This window comes from Amia ocellicauda, chromosome 19 (assembly GCF_036373705.1).
Source record: "Amia ocellicauda isolate fAmiCal2 chromosome 19, fAmiCal2.hap1, whole genome shotgun sequence".
Classification (NCBI taxonomy): Eukaryota; Metazoa; Chordata; class Actinopteri; order Amiiformes; family Amiidae; genus Amia; species Amia ocellicauda.
This window is the reverse complement of record NC_089868.1, coordinates 14,143,099-14,161,342: the sequence shown is the minus strand read 5'-3', so window position 1 is coordinate 14,161,342 and position 18,244 is coordinate 14,143,099. Positions and strand designations below refer to the sequence as shown.

The 18,244-nt window shown below is 40.4% G+C and overlaps 1 protein-coding gene across 1 annotated transcript in view; it reads right to left on the bottom strand.

The window, feature by feature from the left end:
• Nucleotides 1-6,201: 6,201 nt before the first annotated feature.
• gng12b (guanine nucleotide binding protein (G protein), gamma 12b) overlaps nucleotides 6,202-18,244 on the bottom strand; it is a 50,559-nt gene continuing 38,516 nt past the window's right edge. Inside the window, exons 3-5 of the mRNA XM_066692638.1 lie at nucleotides 10,233-10,287; nucleotides 10,042-10,150; nucleotides 6,202-9,545 (exon numbers count right to left, since the gene is read on the bottom strand). Coding sequence (XP_066548735.1) covers nucleotides 9,420-9,545; nucleotides 10,042-10,134 — 219 coding nt within the window. The 5' untranslated portion in view covers nucleotides 10,135-10,150; nucleotides 10,233-10,287 and the 3' untranslated portion in view covers nucleotides 6,202-9,419. The remainder of the gene's footprint in view (nucleotides 9,546-10,041; nucleotides 10,151-10,232; nucleotides 10,288-18,244) is intronic.

Genomic DNA, 18,244 nt, shown 5'->3' with positions numbered 1-18,244 from the left:
TAACTTCTTTCATAGATCAAGGTAGTCTACATTTTGAAAAGCATGAACTTAAAAGTTTGAGTTTGCGAAAAGTGAGAGATACGACTTACTATCTAGCAAAAAAATAAAGCAAAGTAGTTTCCAGCATCTTTTTTTTTTTTTTGGTTGGATGCAACATATCTTCACTGTGAAGGTTATTACACTGTTCTAAACCAAGCAAAAAAACTAGAGCGTGTATTTCCATGAAATCGGTTGTAACCGATGAGGAGGGAGTGTCTCCACACACTTTCCTGCAGGGTGCAGCCCAGAAGAAGAGCTATTTAAAGCACTTGAATGCTCTAGCCAGATCAAAGCACAAGGTCAACCACTTTAAAGTACACCATTTGGCCCCAGGATTACAGATTTTCCACCATTATGGTTTTTTTTAACTAGACAAAGAACACAATGCTGCCACAAGGTCTGTTTACATGAAAGTATGTACTGTTGTTTGGGAAATAACCTGAGTTGTATGAAAACTGAATGTGCCGTATTGTTCAGGAAACAAATTAAACATTGGCGTCCTACCCTTTGGCATGGAGGGAGCGGCAGTTTGACGGTGATAACCCAGTCTGCCATTGCGTGACCAAACTCCAGCATCAAGCGAAGAGAAAGGCAGGTATGCGTGTTGCGCAACTCTCTCCATGCACGCATGTGATGCTGAAACTCCTGACACAGGCGTGGCAAGAGCTGCAACTCCTGATGCAAGACAGACAATCCCCGAAACCCTGCTAATTACAGGGGCATTGCGGTGGAAGAGCTAGAGGGACAAAAAAAGGAAAGTAGGAATCAAACCGAACTTTTTAACTGCACGTGAATCAAAACCCTATGTCCTAGAAAATGGTTTGAACCTATATCACTTTACCATTATGGGCAAAGACTTTGTGCTAGCATGTCAGCATCCAAATGTCCAATATGCAGTTTTGTGCACACATACTGCACACATACCTGACTAGAAAACATTAATGACAAGTCTGTAAACACCCTGTTTAAGCAGGTTTGCAGTACTTCATTTGAAAGCATTCTGGACTCGGAAAGAAAAAACCATTAACCCAAGTCATACAACAGCAGGCAGTGATAGGCTTTTATTTTTATCTGAGGGGACTGGGGCTCCTTCAGACGGCCTAAACAGACAAATGCACAGCTGAGCCCTGAGATAAGAGCCCTGACTCTTCTTGGTCGGAGAGAGTGGACAGACGCTAGTTTTCTGTGGCCTGTGTTTGATTAGCCTGTTGAATAGTGAGGCTAAAACAAACGTTTGCCTTGGTTTTGATGCAACATTCTCAGGGCCTGCTGTCTCTGTATTGTTCCATCACCACAAATGTGATCCAGAGTACGATGATTACACGGCCTCGTGATTCCTGATAAAGATTCAATTTCATCCTGCAGGCTAATGAGACTGTTGTGAAAGGGGATACACAGATTTGCTCATTATTAATTATACAGGGACACACATTCCCGTTCTGATCTCCCCCTGAACTGTTTGTTTCGGAGTGCAGTGTCTGTTTCTGATCCACTACTATCATCCTGTAGAGAATCCCTAACCAGGAGAAAATGGTTCAGAGCAAAACAAATACATAAATATCTAATCTACAGCCACTAGCCTCGTAGATCCACTTGTGTGAATTTTCAGAAAGCGATTCTGAATTCCGGAAAGGGATTGTCTTGAGTATTAACGTCACCACCAAGTCAGACAAGTCTCGTGATGTCATAGCTGACGGTGTCCCGCTTGGCCCAGCCCCGGCTGTGGCGTATTTTCAGAGGCAGCTCAGCCATCACAGCGTAAATAACAAACAGCAGGAGTGTCTTAAACTAAAATGCAGGTCCTATCACTATCCCTCGGGCAGGGCTTCAGCACTGTGGTATGAACAGTATTACAATGAAAACAGGCCTACATTGCCCTTCCCATTGTTCAGTCTTCTACAGTAGCTGAGATTTCAATGGTTAGGATGCAACTGTGAAGGTACAGGCCCTCACCTTTGATGCCCTCTTCCAAACCCCTCTCTTGGGGGAGTGACCAATGGTCAAAGGTGCAGGACAGGCTTCAGGCCGCATAGGCAGACTGGTAAACCACCCACTGTGTCGCCCCAGGTCACAGTGCTGTTCACAAACATATCCCAGGGGTCCATTCCACAATGTAGGAATGCCAACTGTGCTTTAATTAATATGTCATCTGTATTAATTTATACAGATACAATAGAGTAAAGGGAGTGTTTTTAAATTAAACATGGACTGGTATGAAATCAAAACTTTGACCTTGTTCTCAGTGGCAGCTTTATTTATTGTCAGATGTTTCTTTCTTCTACTTGTACATTTAACAGCTATCAAGCACAGTTTTGCAGTGTGCTAGTATTGTATTTAATCTGGCCCATTGGAGTTTAATTACTTTAATTTGCAGATTCACACACTAACCTCTTGGTCTGTGACTCAGTTGTTGATTGGCAATAGATCTGAATGAATTATAGTCACTTTATCAGAGCAGCCCAGACAGGGGACCACAGAAACCATGAAAGAGGGAGCGCTTCACACTTCAATACCACTTGGAAGTATGTAGGTGTGCCACATATTACAAGACATGTCTTATTGAAAACACATTCATTAGGATTTTTGTATAATAGTAATTCTAAAGGCATCTAAAGCAAAAACATTAGATTGCCTATGTCATGCTCATGGAATCACATTTTTCTTTTTTCCTTTTTAGATCGGTCTGTATGACGTTTAGGGAGACTCCAGAGTTGCTGTGACTATTCCTGTCTGACCAACACAGCAGACCGTCTCCTAGCCTTATCTGAATATTAAAAGGATAAATGTGGGATGAAAGAAAAAGGAACAAGATATTAAATTTAGCACAATTTAGCAAATGAAGGGGAAAAAATGTCCATATCTGATCTTTCTGTGTTTTCTCTCCTGTCCACTGACAACTCACCACCTTGGCTGAATCTTTAAGATGAACTCAACCAATGATTAGCAATTCCTTTTAGACTGGTGAAGGCTACCAGTAATTGTGATGTACCTTTCCCGTGCAAATATTGAATTTCTCCAGCCTTAAGGTTCAGCAAAGTTGCTCTGGTACAGAACACTTTGCATTCGTTTTTTTTGCCTTTTCTTGACTGTGTAATTACGGTAAGTCACTGACTGTAAGTACTTGTTTCACAACATTTGCATTAGCAATTGCACAATTTTCTGGATGAATTACAAATAAAAAAACCTATCTAAAAGATAAGCACCACTCTTATTGCAAATCTGTGTTAAATGTTGTCACTAAATGCCATATATGTGCCACTCCACTCTACACCTGAACAATTTGCACCTTTGAGAAGTCTTTGTTTTTCATTCAAAATCAATTGTGCAGCATAGCCTTCATGGGCTGTGATTTTTATTTTTTTAATGTTATATGACCAACTTTTTATTGAACGGATGTGCAATTGTGTTAATATCTATTTTTCTAATTGACAAATTTACAATTATATTATAAATGTAATGTTCAGCATCAAAATAAGTAAGTCTTTATCAACTTCTCATTCCCTTTCGATCATTCATTGGCACAATTTGTAAGGACATGTTTCTACATGTTCCACTAGGCTAAGTCCACACCCACTATTCAAATGTTTCCTAAAATAGATTTTCTAATGCGGAGAGGAAATTGGGATTCATGTGGATTCTATTTTTACATTCTTTCCCTGTTTGCTCAGTGTGACAACAGAGACTCAGAGGCCTTGCTCTAATCTGAAGAATTATAAATAGCCTATTGATGGTACCCACGCATCTGGTCAGGGGAGGGTGAGTCACCGCTAACCCCCCAAAAACATCTTTGAGAACCCCCATCTGGTAGTTTGTATAGCAAAATGGCACCGTGCCATTACTGACTGGCAGTATACTATACAATAACAGTGTGAGTTGATACAAAATAGATTACTGTTGAAGACTCAAAGATTCAAAATAAGAGCCTGTTAAGAAAAACAGTTCTGTTTGCAGGAGAGAGATCAGATAAAGTTCAAACCTTGTCCAAGAGGGGTTATGTGACACTGCCCTGATGTCAGCACATTTTTTGATACTGAGAAAGTCTCTTCTTCGTAGGTGTTTAAACAACAAAGATGCGGGCTCTATCTGAGACCTGATGTGAATAATACCGGTGTTTTTGAAAATATGATATTGGTTTCAAATGAAGCTTTTTAAAGATATGATTCATGTTATTATCTCTATGACTTAAAAACAGACATATTAGATAGAGATATAATATATGAACTCAAGTATTGGGACTTCCAGAAAAGGATTTTACCACCAGTTTGGTGCTATATTGAGCATCCCATGCTACTCACAGTGGAATAACCACACATCTGCGGCTAAGTGCTGGGATCCAGTCTGAGCACTCATCCCTTTAACACCTTTAACTGCCAGCGAGTTGTGTTCTGAGTATCCATACTCTGCCATTGAGAGAGGAATGCATTTGGGAGCTGCCTGACAGGGGGTCTGCATCGTAAAGGGGAAGTGGTGAGTGAGGAGCTAAAACTTTGAGTGTGGGAACTTATAAACCCCTCAGGAAGGCTGTCACAGGCACTTGAAGAAATATTTAAGGTGGCTGGGACGGGAGGAATTCCTCCTCGTTGTGGACTCTGAACGGGACACCGCTCCCTGGCAGACTGTTATCTAAAACTGATAGACTGTGGAATCCCTGTAGAAGGAAACCTGCCCTACGGGTTTATCATCTCGTGTGAGGCCAAGTCTCTCCCACTGACATAATCAGAGTGAAATAAATAGCACCTTGTTTCCGAGCCTTTAAAAGAATTCTGTGTAGGGATGTTATATTTGTTTCGTCTTGAAAGGCAGAAAACAATGGATGCTTGTTTAATGTTGTTAGACAGGGGGTTGTATTTGGTGAATCAGATGGTGTCTCAATTTGATTGGTGATTGGCAATTGTAATGATTATCACTAGAGGGGAGATCAGATAAACAGTACGGGGAAAGGATCAAAATAACGGTTTTGGCAGAAAAAAAAGCGACAGATAATTGGAGCATTACCAAAACAAAACTGCTGTAGCTTTTATAATGCATCATTTGAAACAACTAGTAACCTGCAAATGTAGGTGACATATTAAATGACCACATGCATGCCACAAAGACTAAATTACAACCTTAATCCAGCGTCCTCACAGGCAGTCTATCAGGAAACACAATCACTGCAAATAACAATGCCACAAAGGGCTTCCGGCCATCGCAGGGAAACTGAGCACAGATTACATACAAAAATGGGGCAGTAAATATGGAATGACCTGGTTTCAAACCATAATTACAGCTTAATAATAAAAAATAAACATCCTACGCACTTTGAGACCAGTTGAGTAATGACAATTCTTAATGGTTTTCCCAAAATAGAAATTAGAGCAAGATGTAGGATTTACTTGACCTAGCACAAAACTGGCAGTTATCTGGGTGAAAAGACTACAAAGAGGGGGAAATGGAAGAAAAGGTTTGCTCTGCTGCTTACTTGCTCCAACAGTGTGTTTGTGGCATCTTTTTAGTTAGGGTACACGAATTAAAACACTAGTACAATAAAAGCAGACAGAGGAACTCAGTACCTCTAATGCTGAACCATTTCAGCCAATATGAAAGAAAATGCAATTGCAAGGGAAATGCAATAGTCTTGACTTCAGAGAAAGCTACAGCTCATGGTTATTTCATTTCCCCTCTGTTAATTAAACGTTACCTCTCTTGAAAGGGGTCATTACTGGGGGCCTCGGGGAAGAGCAGCAGGTGGGATTGTAAATGCTTACTCAGCTCTTATGCTGGTGATGAAGTGGTAGCACTCCCTCAGGGCCCTAACTAGAAGAGGCATTCACACATGAGGATCTGGGTGGGAACGTCAAGAAAACAGTGCTGCACTTACACCTTGGTCACTCCCACTAAAACCAAAACGGCCAAACGCTGACAGAAGCCTGAAAGCCATGGAGAGACACTAATAGGTGTCTATGAAGAGAATAATAATGTCCCTGAATTAGCTGCAGTGCATGCCGGGTCCTGACTAAACACCTGCATGTAAGAATGACACTTGTTTTTCTACCCAGTTCTACAAATAAAGAGTGTTGCACCTGCTAGTGTAAATTTTTCTCAGCTACAGTTAAAATGGTGGCCTTCTGCACGAGCTTTCGATTTCTACAAATGTTTCGTTGATTGAAGACAGGAGCCAGATTTGATACAATCTACCTTCCTTTACTTTTCCACATACATTTTGCTTCAGTGTTTGTAGGTAACACATCCATTTTACACCAATAAAAATTAGTTTAATGAACATCTTGAAGGAAAACAAAAAGGAAAATATACAGAAACAAGATCAAAAATAAAAATAAACCATCATGAACTTTCACCCTCTTGCAATTTAATTAAGACATTTTAGGAGAGCTTAATGACTTTTCCCCAATCAGTTATCAAATTAACCACAAATGTCACTGTTATACAGTAAATATATAATCACATACCTTCATGAGAGACGATATAGATTAGCAGTGCACATCTGGTTGTACTTGAGTGTAGAATAAAGATTTGAGGTTTTAAGATCTGGAAACGGGTATAAAATGCTTAGGATTTTTAATAAATGATGATGCACAATACCCAAAGAAATACAGCTTGTTAACAAGAAAAAGATAAAATGAAGATTGTTTTAAAAAGTTATAAATTCATCTGTCCAATGAACTAAATTGGCAAAAACAATACTTTTGAGAGAAGTCTTGATTGTATAGCTAAAGTTATACAAGATTAAATCACAATATAAAAGCAACTGTAAAATGAACAGAGCAGAAATATTCATATACAGTATAAGAACCAGGCCTCCGAGGACACCCTTTCAAAGACAAACAGTAATGTGAAAACACAGAGGAAGAGGGCTGTGGCCATGGCACAGTGATGCAGCTACATGATTGCAGTTTTGACCATCCCAATTTTTTCCTTCCAACAATAAAATGTTGCTGCTTTTGAACCTGTTCCCAGACTCATTAGTCAAGTGGCACGGTTTGCAAAAACTGGTAAAAACAGTCCGATTGCTCCTCAGTAATACTGGTGGCAGAGAGTTGGCGATTTTGCACTCCTGCCACACCCTAAACTTGGACCTGGTCTTATACGAGTGTCTTCATGACCATTTGTAGACGACACAAAAAGGAGGGGGTTGTATTATGGGTGTTACTACTGGACAGCGCTACACCTGAACATCATCACAGACTGAACACAAACCTGTAAGGCCATTGATGGTAAGCTGGTCTCTTGGTTGGGCATGCCAGTTGTATTGTGGCACAAAAGCTGCATGGCTGTCACACAGATTTAGAAATATGAATAAAGTGTAAAGCTTGGATCCCCAAAAACCACAGTGGAACGTGCCATTTCATTTTGCCAGGGGAACACCAATTGGAATACAGAGTTTTGTCCCCATTTGGTTAGAAAAACACAGTTTTACCTATTGCTAGACAATCTTTTGAAAAACCATTTCAAGCTAAGAGCACCGTGTGGTAAATACAATCAGGCTTTCTTTTTTCTCTATTGCTGGTACAATCTGGAGATGTATAATTGCACACTCAAGATCAAATGTTCTACATTTTACACTCCAGTTAATATACATTAATCATTATAAAATGACAATAGAAAGATCCTTCATATTCTTATAAGGCATACTCATTTAAAGGGTTGCTGTAGTCCCAGGAACTGGAATGCAATGCCATTTTCCATCCTGTCTGCCCGCAATACACACACACTAGTAGTTGGCTGTGTAACTTAGCTTGGCATTTATAAGTATCCGTTTAGATAGTGAAAGGCAGCATGTACAATACAGATTGTATGTTTTTAATACCTTGCATTTAAACAATTTGGTTTTACATATAACAGTACATATTTTACTATAAATTGTACACCCAGGTGTTGGGGGTCGGAATGAATTACTGAAAAACTGGGATCGAAATGGTCTATCCCGAGATGAAATCAATTGCATTTCAGCTTCTATGGCATACCCATCACTATCCACTACTAGTCAGGTTTTCAAACATATGGAAAATGTTTATACATTTTTCCCCCAATTTCACACAGAAAACCAAACTGAACCAAGTTCAGTGTCACTCCAACTGATAACATACATGAAACATGGAGTTACTAGAATGATTAGTAGCATTTGACAGAATGGATAGATATATTCTGGAAGTGGAAAACATAAGAAACATTACGGCAGGAGTTTCTTAACTATGCACTTTTACATACAAGCACATAACGAAGTTACATTTCAAACCAAAGTATTTTGATGATTTTTTATTATTATTATTAGAAACACTTGTTTGCATGATGCTAGCAACTGCAACATTACACAGGCGAATTAAAGATGATTCAAATATTTAAAACATTGTAGCAATGTTTTCTTCTAAAGATACATTATTCTTTATTGCTTGTTGTCCTATTAACAAGTTAAACTGGGCACAATGGCTAATCTCTTGCGATTGCACAGGCTTTTGGATCCCCTGCATCTCTTCTTCACCGGACACCCCAACAATTGTCTGCTTTATCAACAGCACAGCTCCACAGACCACGTCTGGCTGTTCTCAGTCTGCCACCCTGAGACAGGATTGGCTTTGTTGATGCATCATCACCGGTGCTGTATCAATGCACTGATGTCACTGAAGACACGTGTGCATGTAACAAAGGGACTCTTGAGCAGCTTAATGTTATGCCGTAGCCTTTCACCCAGACCCGCCCCTCCGCCCCCTCAGCATCAGACAGGCGAAACCACCTCTTCCCACAGGATCAGGAACAGTGGCTGTCACTGTCTTCAGAAAGACGGTAGCTATTTTCAGAGACGTATATAGGGTTGTAGAAACTGAGTCATACTGTTTTTAATTGGAAAAAGAACATTAATTCTAAACTAATGAGAATTGTTGGCAAATACCTAAAACATGGATCTAATAATTTCCCCAACTAATATCCAGCAACTACAAAGCACTTTTCTTGCCCCCTTTCAATAGGATAAAGTAGTGAGATCTACACTGAGCACTATTCTCAGGCAACTTTGGTCTTAAACACATAATATATGAAGTAATGGGACACTGCACAGCTCTGATACAGCAGAGTGACAAACTGATACAGCGCTGAAATGACTAATCATCCTCAGGCTTGGTTTCCTCGCACACACACACACTATTACAGCATTGTTTTTTTAACAATCAAAAATAAAATAAAAAATGCTTGCAGTTGAATTATGGTGTGGGGCACAAATTTTCGTGTGTGCGTGTGCATGTGTGTGGTGGGGGGAATCAGGAGGTTACTAAAATAAGATTTAAATATTTTTTCTTGTGTATATAAATATATATATATATATATATATATATATATACACACACACACAAGAAAAAATATTAAAAAGCACAGAGTTCAGTCGTCCACTACAATATAGTGCAGGGCTTTTTGTCCTTGAAGGGGTTCTCGGAGGTTGGGATGCCCATTAGTAGGGGGTCGTACTTGGCATGTTCTCCACAGTAATGCATGAGATCCGCAGACGCCTTGGACACCTGCAGAGCAGAGGAATGGGGTTAGTGCCTGGGACTGCACATGCAAGCACACGCACAATCAAGATAAGGAAATACCCTAAATAAGTCTAGACGTTCCTTGTGACACTGTTGCATGCTGGTGAGGGCGGGGGATAACACATGACGTGCAAAAAAAGGTCACAGGTCCTAGAGAACACCCACTGAGGGTCAGGTGGATTGGCATCATAGATGAACTCAAACAGTCGATGGAGGACATAAGGGAGTCTAGAAACAATCTGAAACTCTGTCCATTGTGCCATGCAGGCGGTGTTCACAGTTGTTCCACTACCACACACCTGTTGAAATAACAGCTTGATGCCAGGGGACAATAACTATTTTCAAGGGCATTTTCCTGTAATTATTTATACATTTATTAATAATCATGGCTGTGAAATTAATAGTTAAATGCTAATTCGGTTTAAAAAGAACAGATCTGAAAATCCAAATCATAAGCATTGCATTGGTTTTCAATATCTACCTTTATCCTCTCGATGTTTGCCTCTATCCTTAGCTGCTGCACTGTCCTCCTTGCTTGTGCTATGTTGTTTGAGCTGGGCATCTTCGAAGACATCTTAAACTATACACACCTGTGTAAAAACACATATTTAAACATGCACAAAAACAATAACTGTCAAAAACATAACTAGACCTCAAATAAAAGCCACTTGCCTTCTCTTCCTGAAAGCACACTGTAAACAGCAATGGGCCTGGATTGTTGAAAAACCTGCCAAACAATAAAAAAGAAATCAAAAGACTGGTAAAAACGATTCCATGTTATCCTTATATGTCACAGCTGGAACTTATTGTGTTTGGCACCGAAGAGTCAGTTTGCTTTCCGGGAACTTTACACAACTCCTACCTACGTCTGTCATCAGAGCAGAACTTCATGGTGAGGAGAGGAGAGGAGGACGGCACTGATGCTTCAGAAATGGTTACTACATTACAAAGACAAGACTTACTGTGCTATCTACTCAGCTTTTACCCATGTCATCACTATATACATGCAAGTATTCAAGAACAAAAGCTGCAGACATTAAAAAAAAAAACAGCATTTGACTGCCAAAGGTTGTCATTTCTGGAACCTCTACCTACCCAAACACCTCCTTCCCTACACCTACATGACTTAAATCAGTGGGGGATATATATATAAAAAAGAAGAAGGAAAAACAAATGTGGAAAACAGCCAAAGTGCAGTATACTATAATTCTTCAAGGAGCAGAGGAGTATTTTTCAATATGTGCACTAACGAAAAGCATGGAAAAAAGGTAAATTCTGATGGACTTGGGCCTAGAATTCCTCGAGTCGTGTGCCCTGCATGTGTAGGCCGTGCCCTCCAACATCTTCAAAGGCACATTTAACACATGCCAGCGCCAGCACAATGGACAGCCCGAGGGGAACACATCCAAATATCAAAACACAATTCCTGCATGTAATTATGCCGTAAGATTACAGCAGGTTCTATCAGCATGTTTATAGAGTCTACAAACTAATTTCTGGGACAGTAAAGTCATGACTGTCCAACTACTGTTTCCAGCAGCTGTTCCCAATCCTCCTCTTCCTATCATTTAGCTTTCTAATGACTTGGCTTATGCAAAGACAGGCAATAGGGCTTTCTGCCTCAGACGGAAGTATTGCTCAAGATAAGATGAACAGCCTGATCTGAAATAAAGAAACTTCACTTGTGCAGCTGACTGAGCAAGTTGGACTGGGGAAGTGAAGCTCAAAGGTACGCAACAGGACCAACGTGTTTTAAATGAAACCATCATCCAGTTAGGCAAGGCCATTTTTTAGGGAGTAAACAAGTCCTACATGTAATTTTCAGGTGGCACGCTCTGTGCAGCAAGACAATACTCACTCTAATCTTTTGCTGGAAGGGAATGTTTGGAAAATTGTGGGGGTGACACTGAGCCATAATTCAAAAGAAAGCATTGTACTTTCCAAAGGACAGGGTAGACACCTGCTATTTTTGTTCCATGAAGGAAAGTCAAATATGTATGGGAGTATTTGTGCAGTCTAGTTTGAGAACAATACATCACTGGAATCAATGGAATGAACAACTAACCCTTTTTATGACGAACAAACAAAAACTGCCAGGTTATGCCTTTTTATTCTGACAGGGTGAAGCCGAGAGGTAAACGTGTTGTTCTAGAACACTTTCTCGTGGGACTCTCACGCAGTTACAACTCGAAAGCAGAGAGGAATTTATTGAACTTCCACAGAACCATAAAACATTCGTAAGCGCAGGTGATAAATCCTCCAGCCGCTTATTTTTAATCTAATAACCTCCTCCCTGTAAATGATCTACAGTACGTACAAAACATGCCTAGACTTAACGCTGCCCTCATACCTTATCAGTCAGTTTACTACCCCTTTTCGTACCTGCTTTCCCTTTCTGCACTTTAGGGTAATTTCAGTTTCCGTTTACTGGGTTGGTTCTGCTTTAGCTAATCGGACAGGACCCTTTCACTTCCCGAAGTCACAGTCCTCCCCAATGCAGGGAGGAAAGCTCTCTCTCTCACTCACACACACACACACACACACAACAGCAGCAGCAACATGGATGACATCACGCATGTCTGACTACTAGTCATTCACAGGATGCCAACAGGAAGATGCGATTCCCACACTGTAATGAATAATGTTCATTTCTCTGCTTAAATCAAAGCCTTCTACCATTTTGTACACAATTTCTATATTTAGAAGTGAAGACGACAACACAAACCACTATGTTTTGGGCAAAGTATTGCAGACCCAACTCTGATGTTTCTAAGATTGCGTGTGATATAAACAATAATTCATTCATGACAAAAGTGAGAATTGGAAGTACATAAAGTTTCTAACCATAGTCACTGCTGGTCCTTGGCACTTCATAATTTCAGGCCAATTTATGTAAATTTAAAAAATGTAATTACTTATAACAATGGTGTGTGCGTGAATGTGTTACAACTGGGAACAGATAAATATACTGCACCTGTTTCCTCCACAGTCCTCTTATTGCAGGTCTACTGTCAGTAAATGTTCTCAAGTGAATTGTAAACTGCATGAATAGAAAACACCATCTGGAGTCTTTGATAAGCAGTTTTTTTTTCTTTCTTTTCTGTTGACATCCTTGCTGTTAAACATCATAAATATAGAGATTGTGTAGCACTTGTCTATTAACAAAAAAAACTAAAACAGCACAAAATTGGGAATTCAAGACAGGTTCCCAGTATACAGTTAAATTAGACTCATTACCAGCACTATGGTTTTTGCACGGCATTAAGACTTTTTCCAGTCTTAATTCTTTCCAGAATTTGAGCAGCACACAGTGTGATGACGAAAAATGAATGCCAGCTATGCAGTTTGCATTTTCGGGCAATGGGTTCCGCATAGCCACACAAATGTAAATTTGATTCCGTTAAACGATGCACAATAATGATTGCTCTGTGTGAGGAAACTCTGGCAAGACTTCTACTGACAATTTTTTTGCCAATAAATATACGAAAGGGCAAACAGAACAGCAGAGGGATACAACCCTGGCAGATTCACAGTAGCTATGCTCCTAACTTTTATCAGACACTCATTATCCTGTGAGAGAAGGAATTGTACGGGGGAATAAAGTTTAGTTGTCATTACAGTTAACCAGTGCAGTAATGTCAGCACTCAAAAAGCCACACAGAACTTTGTCCTATTAACACACGGCAGGATTTATGTAGCTTTGATGTCACTGCTCTTTTTGTATTACAGTTCTCTCACATGTGTCTTCACTCTTCAGTGGCTTCTGCAGAGTTTCCTTGCCAGTGTTAGTTTTTATAGCCTAGAGAACAATCCTCAAACTTCTTTGCAGAGACAGGTTGAGGTAAACAGACTGACAAACTGCATGTGATGGGTTTTCTGCAGAACTTCAAGCTTCCTTCACATTAAAGGAAATGTTTATTTCAGGGTTTTCTTGGAAAATGCATGCATTAATCAGAAGGGACTGCCCCTCAGAGTTCTCCTTTACAAAGTATCGTTTAAAGTGAGGTGAGGCTCTGTGGCAAAGCATACAGAACATATTCAAATACATTTTAAAGGACATTTTACATGCATTGTGTATATATTTATTTATTTTTCTAAAAGACAGCAGCAGATATGTAAAATCGCAATAGTAAAATAACATACTTTAGTGTTGAAACAATTCTGGCAAGCCAAACCCACTGTTGTTGGAAATACTGGCACACAGGAAACGCACAGACAATTATTGTGGTCTGTGTGCAACATGGATTAGCACGGAGCCAACATTTTACTGCCTCACTTGCGGGAAATCTGTTCTTGCAAGGCCAAAAGCAGTTGTGGGGCTGGACAAACCTGACGGGGGGTGAGGGGCTGCCATGCAAATAGCTGTGCTAAGGATCCAGCACCGAGCACATGGCAGTGAAGGCACTGCGCAACGGAAGCATTCACAGGATACAGCGCACACTGGAAATCATATGTTCCCATTCGCTTTAATCAGCCACCTCCCTTTGTACAGGAACAAATACGTTACCGCTTCCTTGAGCTAGCTGAGGCTGAACGATTAAAGATGTGTTTAAAAGTCAGAAATAGAAACGGAACAGGAACAGGGGTGTAAATGGAGCCTGGAAGACGGCTGTTCTGCCAAAAGGTGAATCTGCATTAAAAAGTGTGGCAGGCAAATTCATAAAACATACACACAAGCCAGTTACAGAGCAGTGGTCAATCCCTACTTATCCATCTTGATTTATCCCCACAAGGACACAAAACTATTTCCATGTGGATTTCTAAATTGTAGGCATTGAGAAGTTAAGTTTAATTCTAGTTGTAGCTACACACACAAACGTAAATGGTAAAAAAAAAAAAAAAAGTGTAAACAAAGCCCAAATATCTTACAAACAGTGATACCAGTGGTGATTTAATGGATACGTGAATACCATGGATCTGAAACCTATGCACCGATGCAGTATACTTGCATTCAGTTGAGTTAAGTAGTTGATATCTTCACATGCATTGGTTTGCACCATTTCATTTCCCCTTTCTAACCCATAATTACATGCTTCTCATGCAGCCAAAATGTCAACCAGTTTAAAATGTCCCAACCTTCCAAAGCATGCAACCAAATATGCAGTAATACAGTCTTCCATCAATAGTTTTGTTTTCCAAAAGTGCAGCAAGGCTGTGCAAGACAGTTGCGTGTGCACATACTCAGGAGTCACTGCCAACACAAACCAAAGATGGAAAACACAGAACCACTGCAAGGGTGCTGTGAAGAATCGCCATGAACTTCCACTGCTGAGCCAGACAGACTGCTTCAAGTACTCGGTCCTAATACAGGAGTACTGAACCAAAGCGGCTGTCTGCGTCATCCGGAGTTGGAGATGGTGACCAACAGACACAAGACAAAGTATGGGAGCTCTGTCTGCAGATTCCCAGCCCGTGGTGTAAGGCTGGCAAAACCTTTTAGCACTGAGAGCCACTTACTGTGCACTGAACTATAACAAACTAAGGTTAAAGGAATTCACAAGAAGCAGTGCTATCAAGAGGTTAAATGAACAACACATGTCTCAGGAAGCTCAAAATACTCTCTAGTGATTATACCTGGCTGCTCTTTTTTTTCAGGTTTGTTGAGTGAGTTGGACACCAGCATACCGAAACCTACACAAGACAAAATATGCAGCTGTACAATAGAAAGCAAAACTGTATACAGAACTGTTTTACCTGCCATTGTCTTCCTTCTATTGCCAAGTTCAATCTAGCATTAGGCTATTTAAAATCATACTTATTCAGAAACAGGAATACATCTTTCATCAAAAACACTTTAAATTACCAGCTATAAAAGAGATTCCACGAGCATTTTGAATCGACCTGTGAAGAGAATTCTTGAGCTTTTGCAACTTCCTGGGCTTAAAAGGTGGGAATTGATACAAAAGAAAGGCTCTCTTATTATACACAGCACACTGCCCTCCCAAGGGCCAGTCAACAGGTTACATCACATGTGCAAAGAAATGGAATTCCACACGCACATGTGAACAGCCCTGCCGTTAGTGAGCACAAGATGACACATTACTCCGCTCCGCCCTGCTGGACTGGCTTGCACATGTCTGTAGCGCTGGGCTGGGCGTCTGGACCTGAACCTGCGCGATTACGATGCAGGAATGCCTGGTGAGCAGTTAGTGGTCATCCATCGGTTCTGGACCCTCCTGAATCTGTTTGCTAACTTCCTCAGACTTTTGATCTCGTGTCTCAGAGTCTGCCATGTCGTTCCCTATATAACCCCGTGTTCCTGGGGAGGAAAACCACAGCTGGACCACCTAGACAGCTCAGAGATTATGAAGCATTGTGCTAATGTCGTGCACATCAGTAAAAAAACCAACAAAAAAACACGTCGCCGCTAACAACGAGACCACCTTGTGCAGAGCTTTTCGAGCAGGAAATAAGCCCAGAGAAGCGTCTGTAAACTTGTAAAACTTAAGATTCTGCAGTTTGGTGCCATTAAACAGATTTCATAGGATTCAGTTTTGCATATTTACAAGTGAAAACATATGCACAAACATGTTATAATCCCTCTTGACTACAGGTAAATGTTTAATACATTACACTGCTTCAGAAAGAGTAATTTAAGTAAGCAGGTATACAGTTTAGTTTTAAAATTATGATTTTTCTGGTTTACATATTGGCAAGTATCAACCTGCTCAGCAATACTGGATAGGCTGATTAAAGCACTCTTAATTAAATCAGCTGACAATGTTTTTTTAACAAACTCTAACTGTGAGAAACCCAACTGTGAAGGAAGGTAACTGATGAGATTTGCTCTTTAGTAAATTCTTATCTCCCGTCCACACGTCCGAATCTCTCGAGTGTATTCACAGATCTCTTATCACAAGTTTTACCCAACAGTATCGCTTGGCCAATCCCTTAGCAACAGGGAGTCCCTTACGATGTGACCAGTGCTTGTTACTACAACAGACTCTGCTGTGAAAAGAGCAAGACACTGCCTTAACAAATATAGTGATACGATCAGGGAACCTACAAGCCAAGTTGTTAAAGTTGAAGTTGATGCGTCAGCATTGCAGCTGGCTGAACCTTAATGGCCGGTTTCTCAGACCCCTCATTAACACTAACCATATACGATCTGATGTTATCTTAAAGTAAGGCAGTCTCAGATTATTCAAGTGTGTGTGACTTCCAACCAGTGTTTCAATGGCAACAAAGTTCCCCAAAACTAGTTCGTTGTCATGTAAGGGATGAATATTTTCCATTTCTACACCCCTCACTCAACTCAGTACTTTACACGGCAGTGTCTGCACCATGAGTAGTGTTTACTGTATTCAAGTCAGTAGAAACTAAATGATTCAATTCATATCTTATCTTCAAGGAAATCAGGTGTCTGGTATTGCAAAAATGCCACAATACACACAGTTATCCCGGGAAAGCTGAATAACAAAGGTTTAGTTGTTTTTAATTTGTTATAATATTAAATTACAGTGTAAAACGTATTTTGACATAACTGCTAGCTGAATGTTAGTCAGTTGTGCAGAACTCAAAGACAAAGCCTCAGTTATATAACCAATGAGTGTGTTGGCTCTGTGCCCTCAGGTGGCAGCCAGGAACAAGTTATTATAGAATCAATAAAATCTCTTCCTTTGATAATTAGAAGGGATGGGATGATTTTCCGAGGCGTTCAATAAGAAGCTTTGTGTTGTTGCTTTGTTTGTTGACGACTGCAAGCAAGTGAAACTACTGCAGGCACAAAACTGACTGAGCCAGAGAGTCAGGTGAAAGGCATGTCTCCCGTCTCATTATCAAAGCCTGAGGTGGGAGGAAATAAGGAAAACAAGCATACAACCCAGCTAAATTTGCCTTTTCCTTTTCTGTCCTGTCCCAGTGTGTGGCAAAGCCCGTGTGTGATCAGTTCTGTGGGTATTATTTCTGTTTTTGATCTTGCAAGGGGGCTGGCAGACTACCGGCTCAGGACTCCTGCCCAAGCAAAACAAGCGCAGACAAACCGCACGGGGAATGAAAATCTCAGATCACTCACTTCCTGTGCCTTTCATTTATGTCTCCTCACACGTCCTGGAGGAGGAAGGTGAGTGACGTCTGAAGATTAAAAGAAACTTTCAAGTGCACTCGCTTTTGGTCATGAATTGAAAATGCACTACAGCAACAACGAGGGGGGAGAGAGGAGAGAAGAAAAAAAACTTTGCTTTGACATTCACAATCTTGAAACAGTAGGACCTGTCAAAGGACAGGAAACCAAACAGCCCTTTTCGTAAATGGCATTTAAATTGGTGTACAGTCAGGTAAGCCAGATGCAAACATCAAAGAAAGAAAGTAACTTGCTGCTTCTATTTATACACCTCCACAAGCTTCACAAAGCATGTCCCAGGTTTAACTTCACTATATTAGAGCTCAATTATGACTATCTTTGTTCGTAGCTTTCTCAGTCAGACAACACTGCTCCAGTGACCAGTGCCCGGGCTTTGGTTTGTTCAGATTAATGCAAGCTGCATTCAATCACTCAGGGTTGCCTGAGCAAAGCTTTTTCCTCTCATAAATGAAATTAAGAAATGTAAGCTCTTGCCCAACACTGTAATCTCTCCCAGTTATTTCTATCAATTTTAAAGAATGGAAATTCTTTCAAACTCCACATTTTGGCACAGTCTGTTCTTCTACTTGTTTTACCGACATCAGCATGTTCCCAACATCGT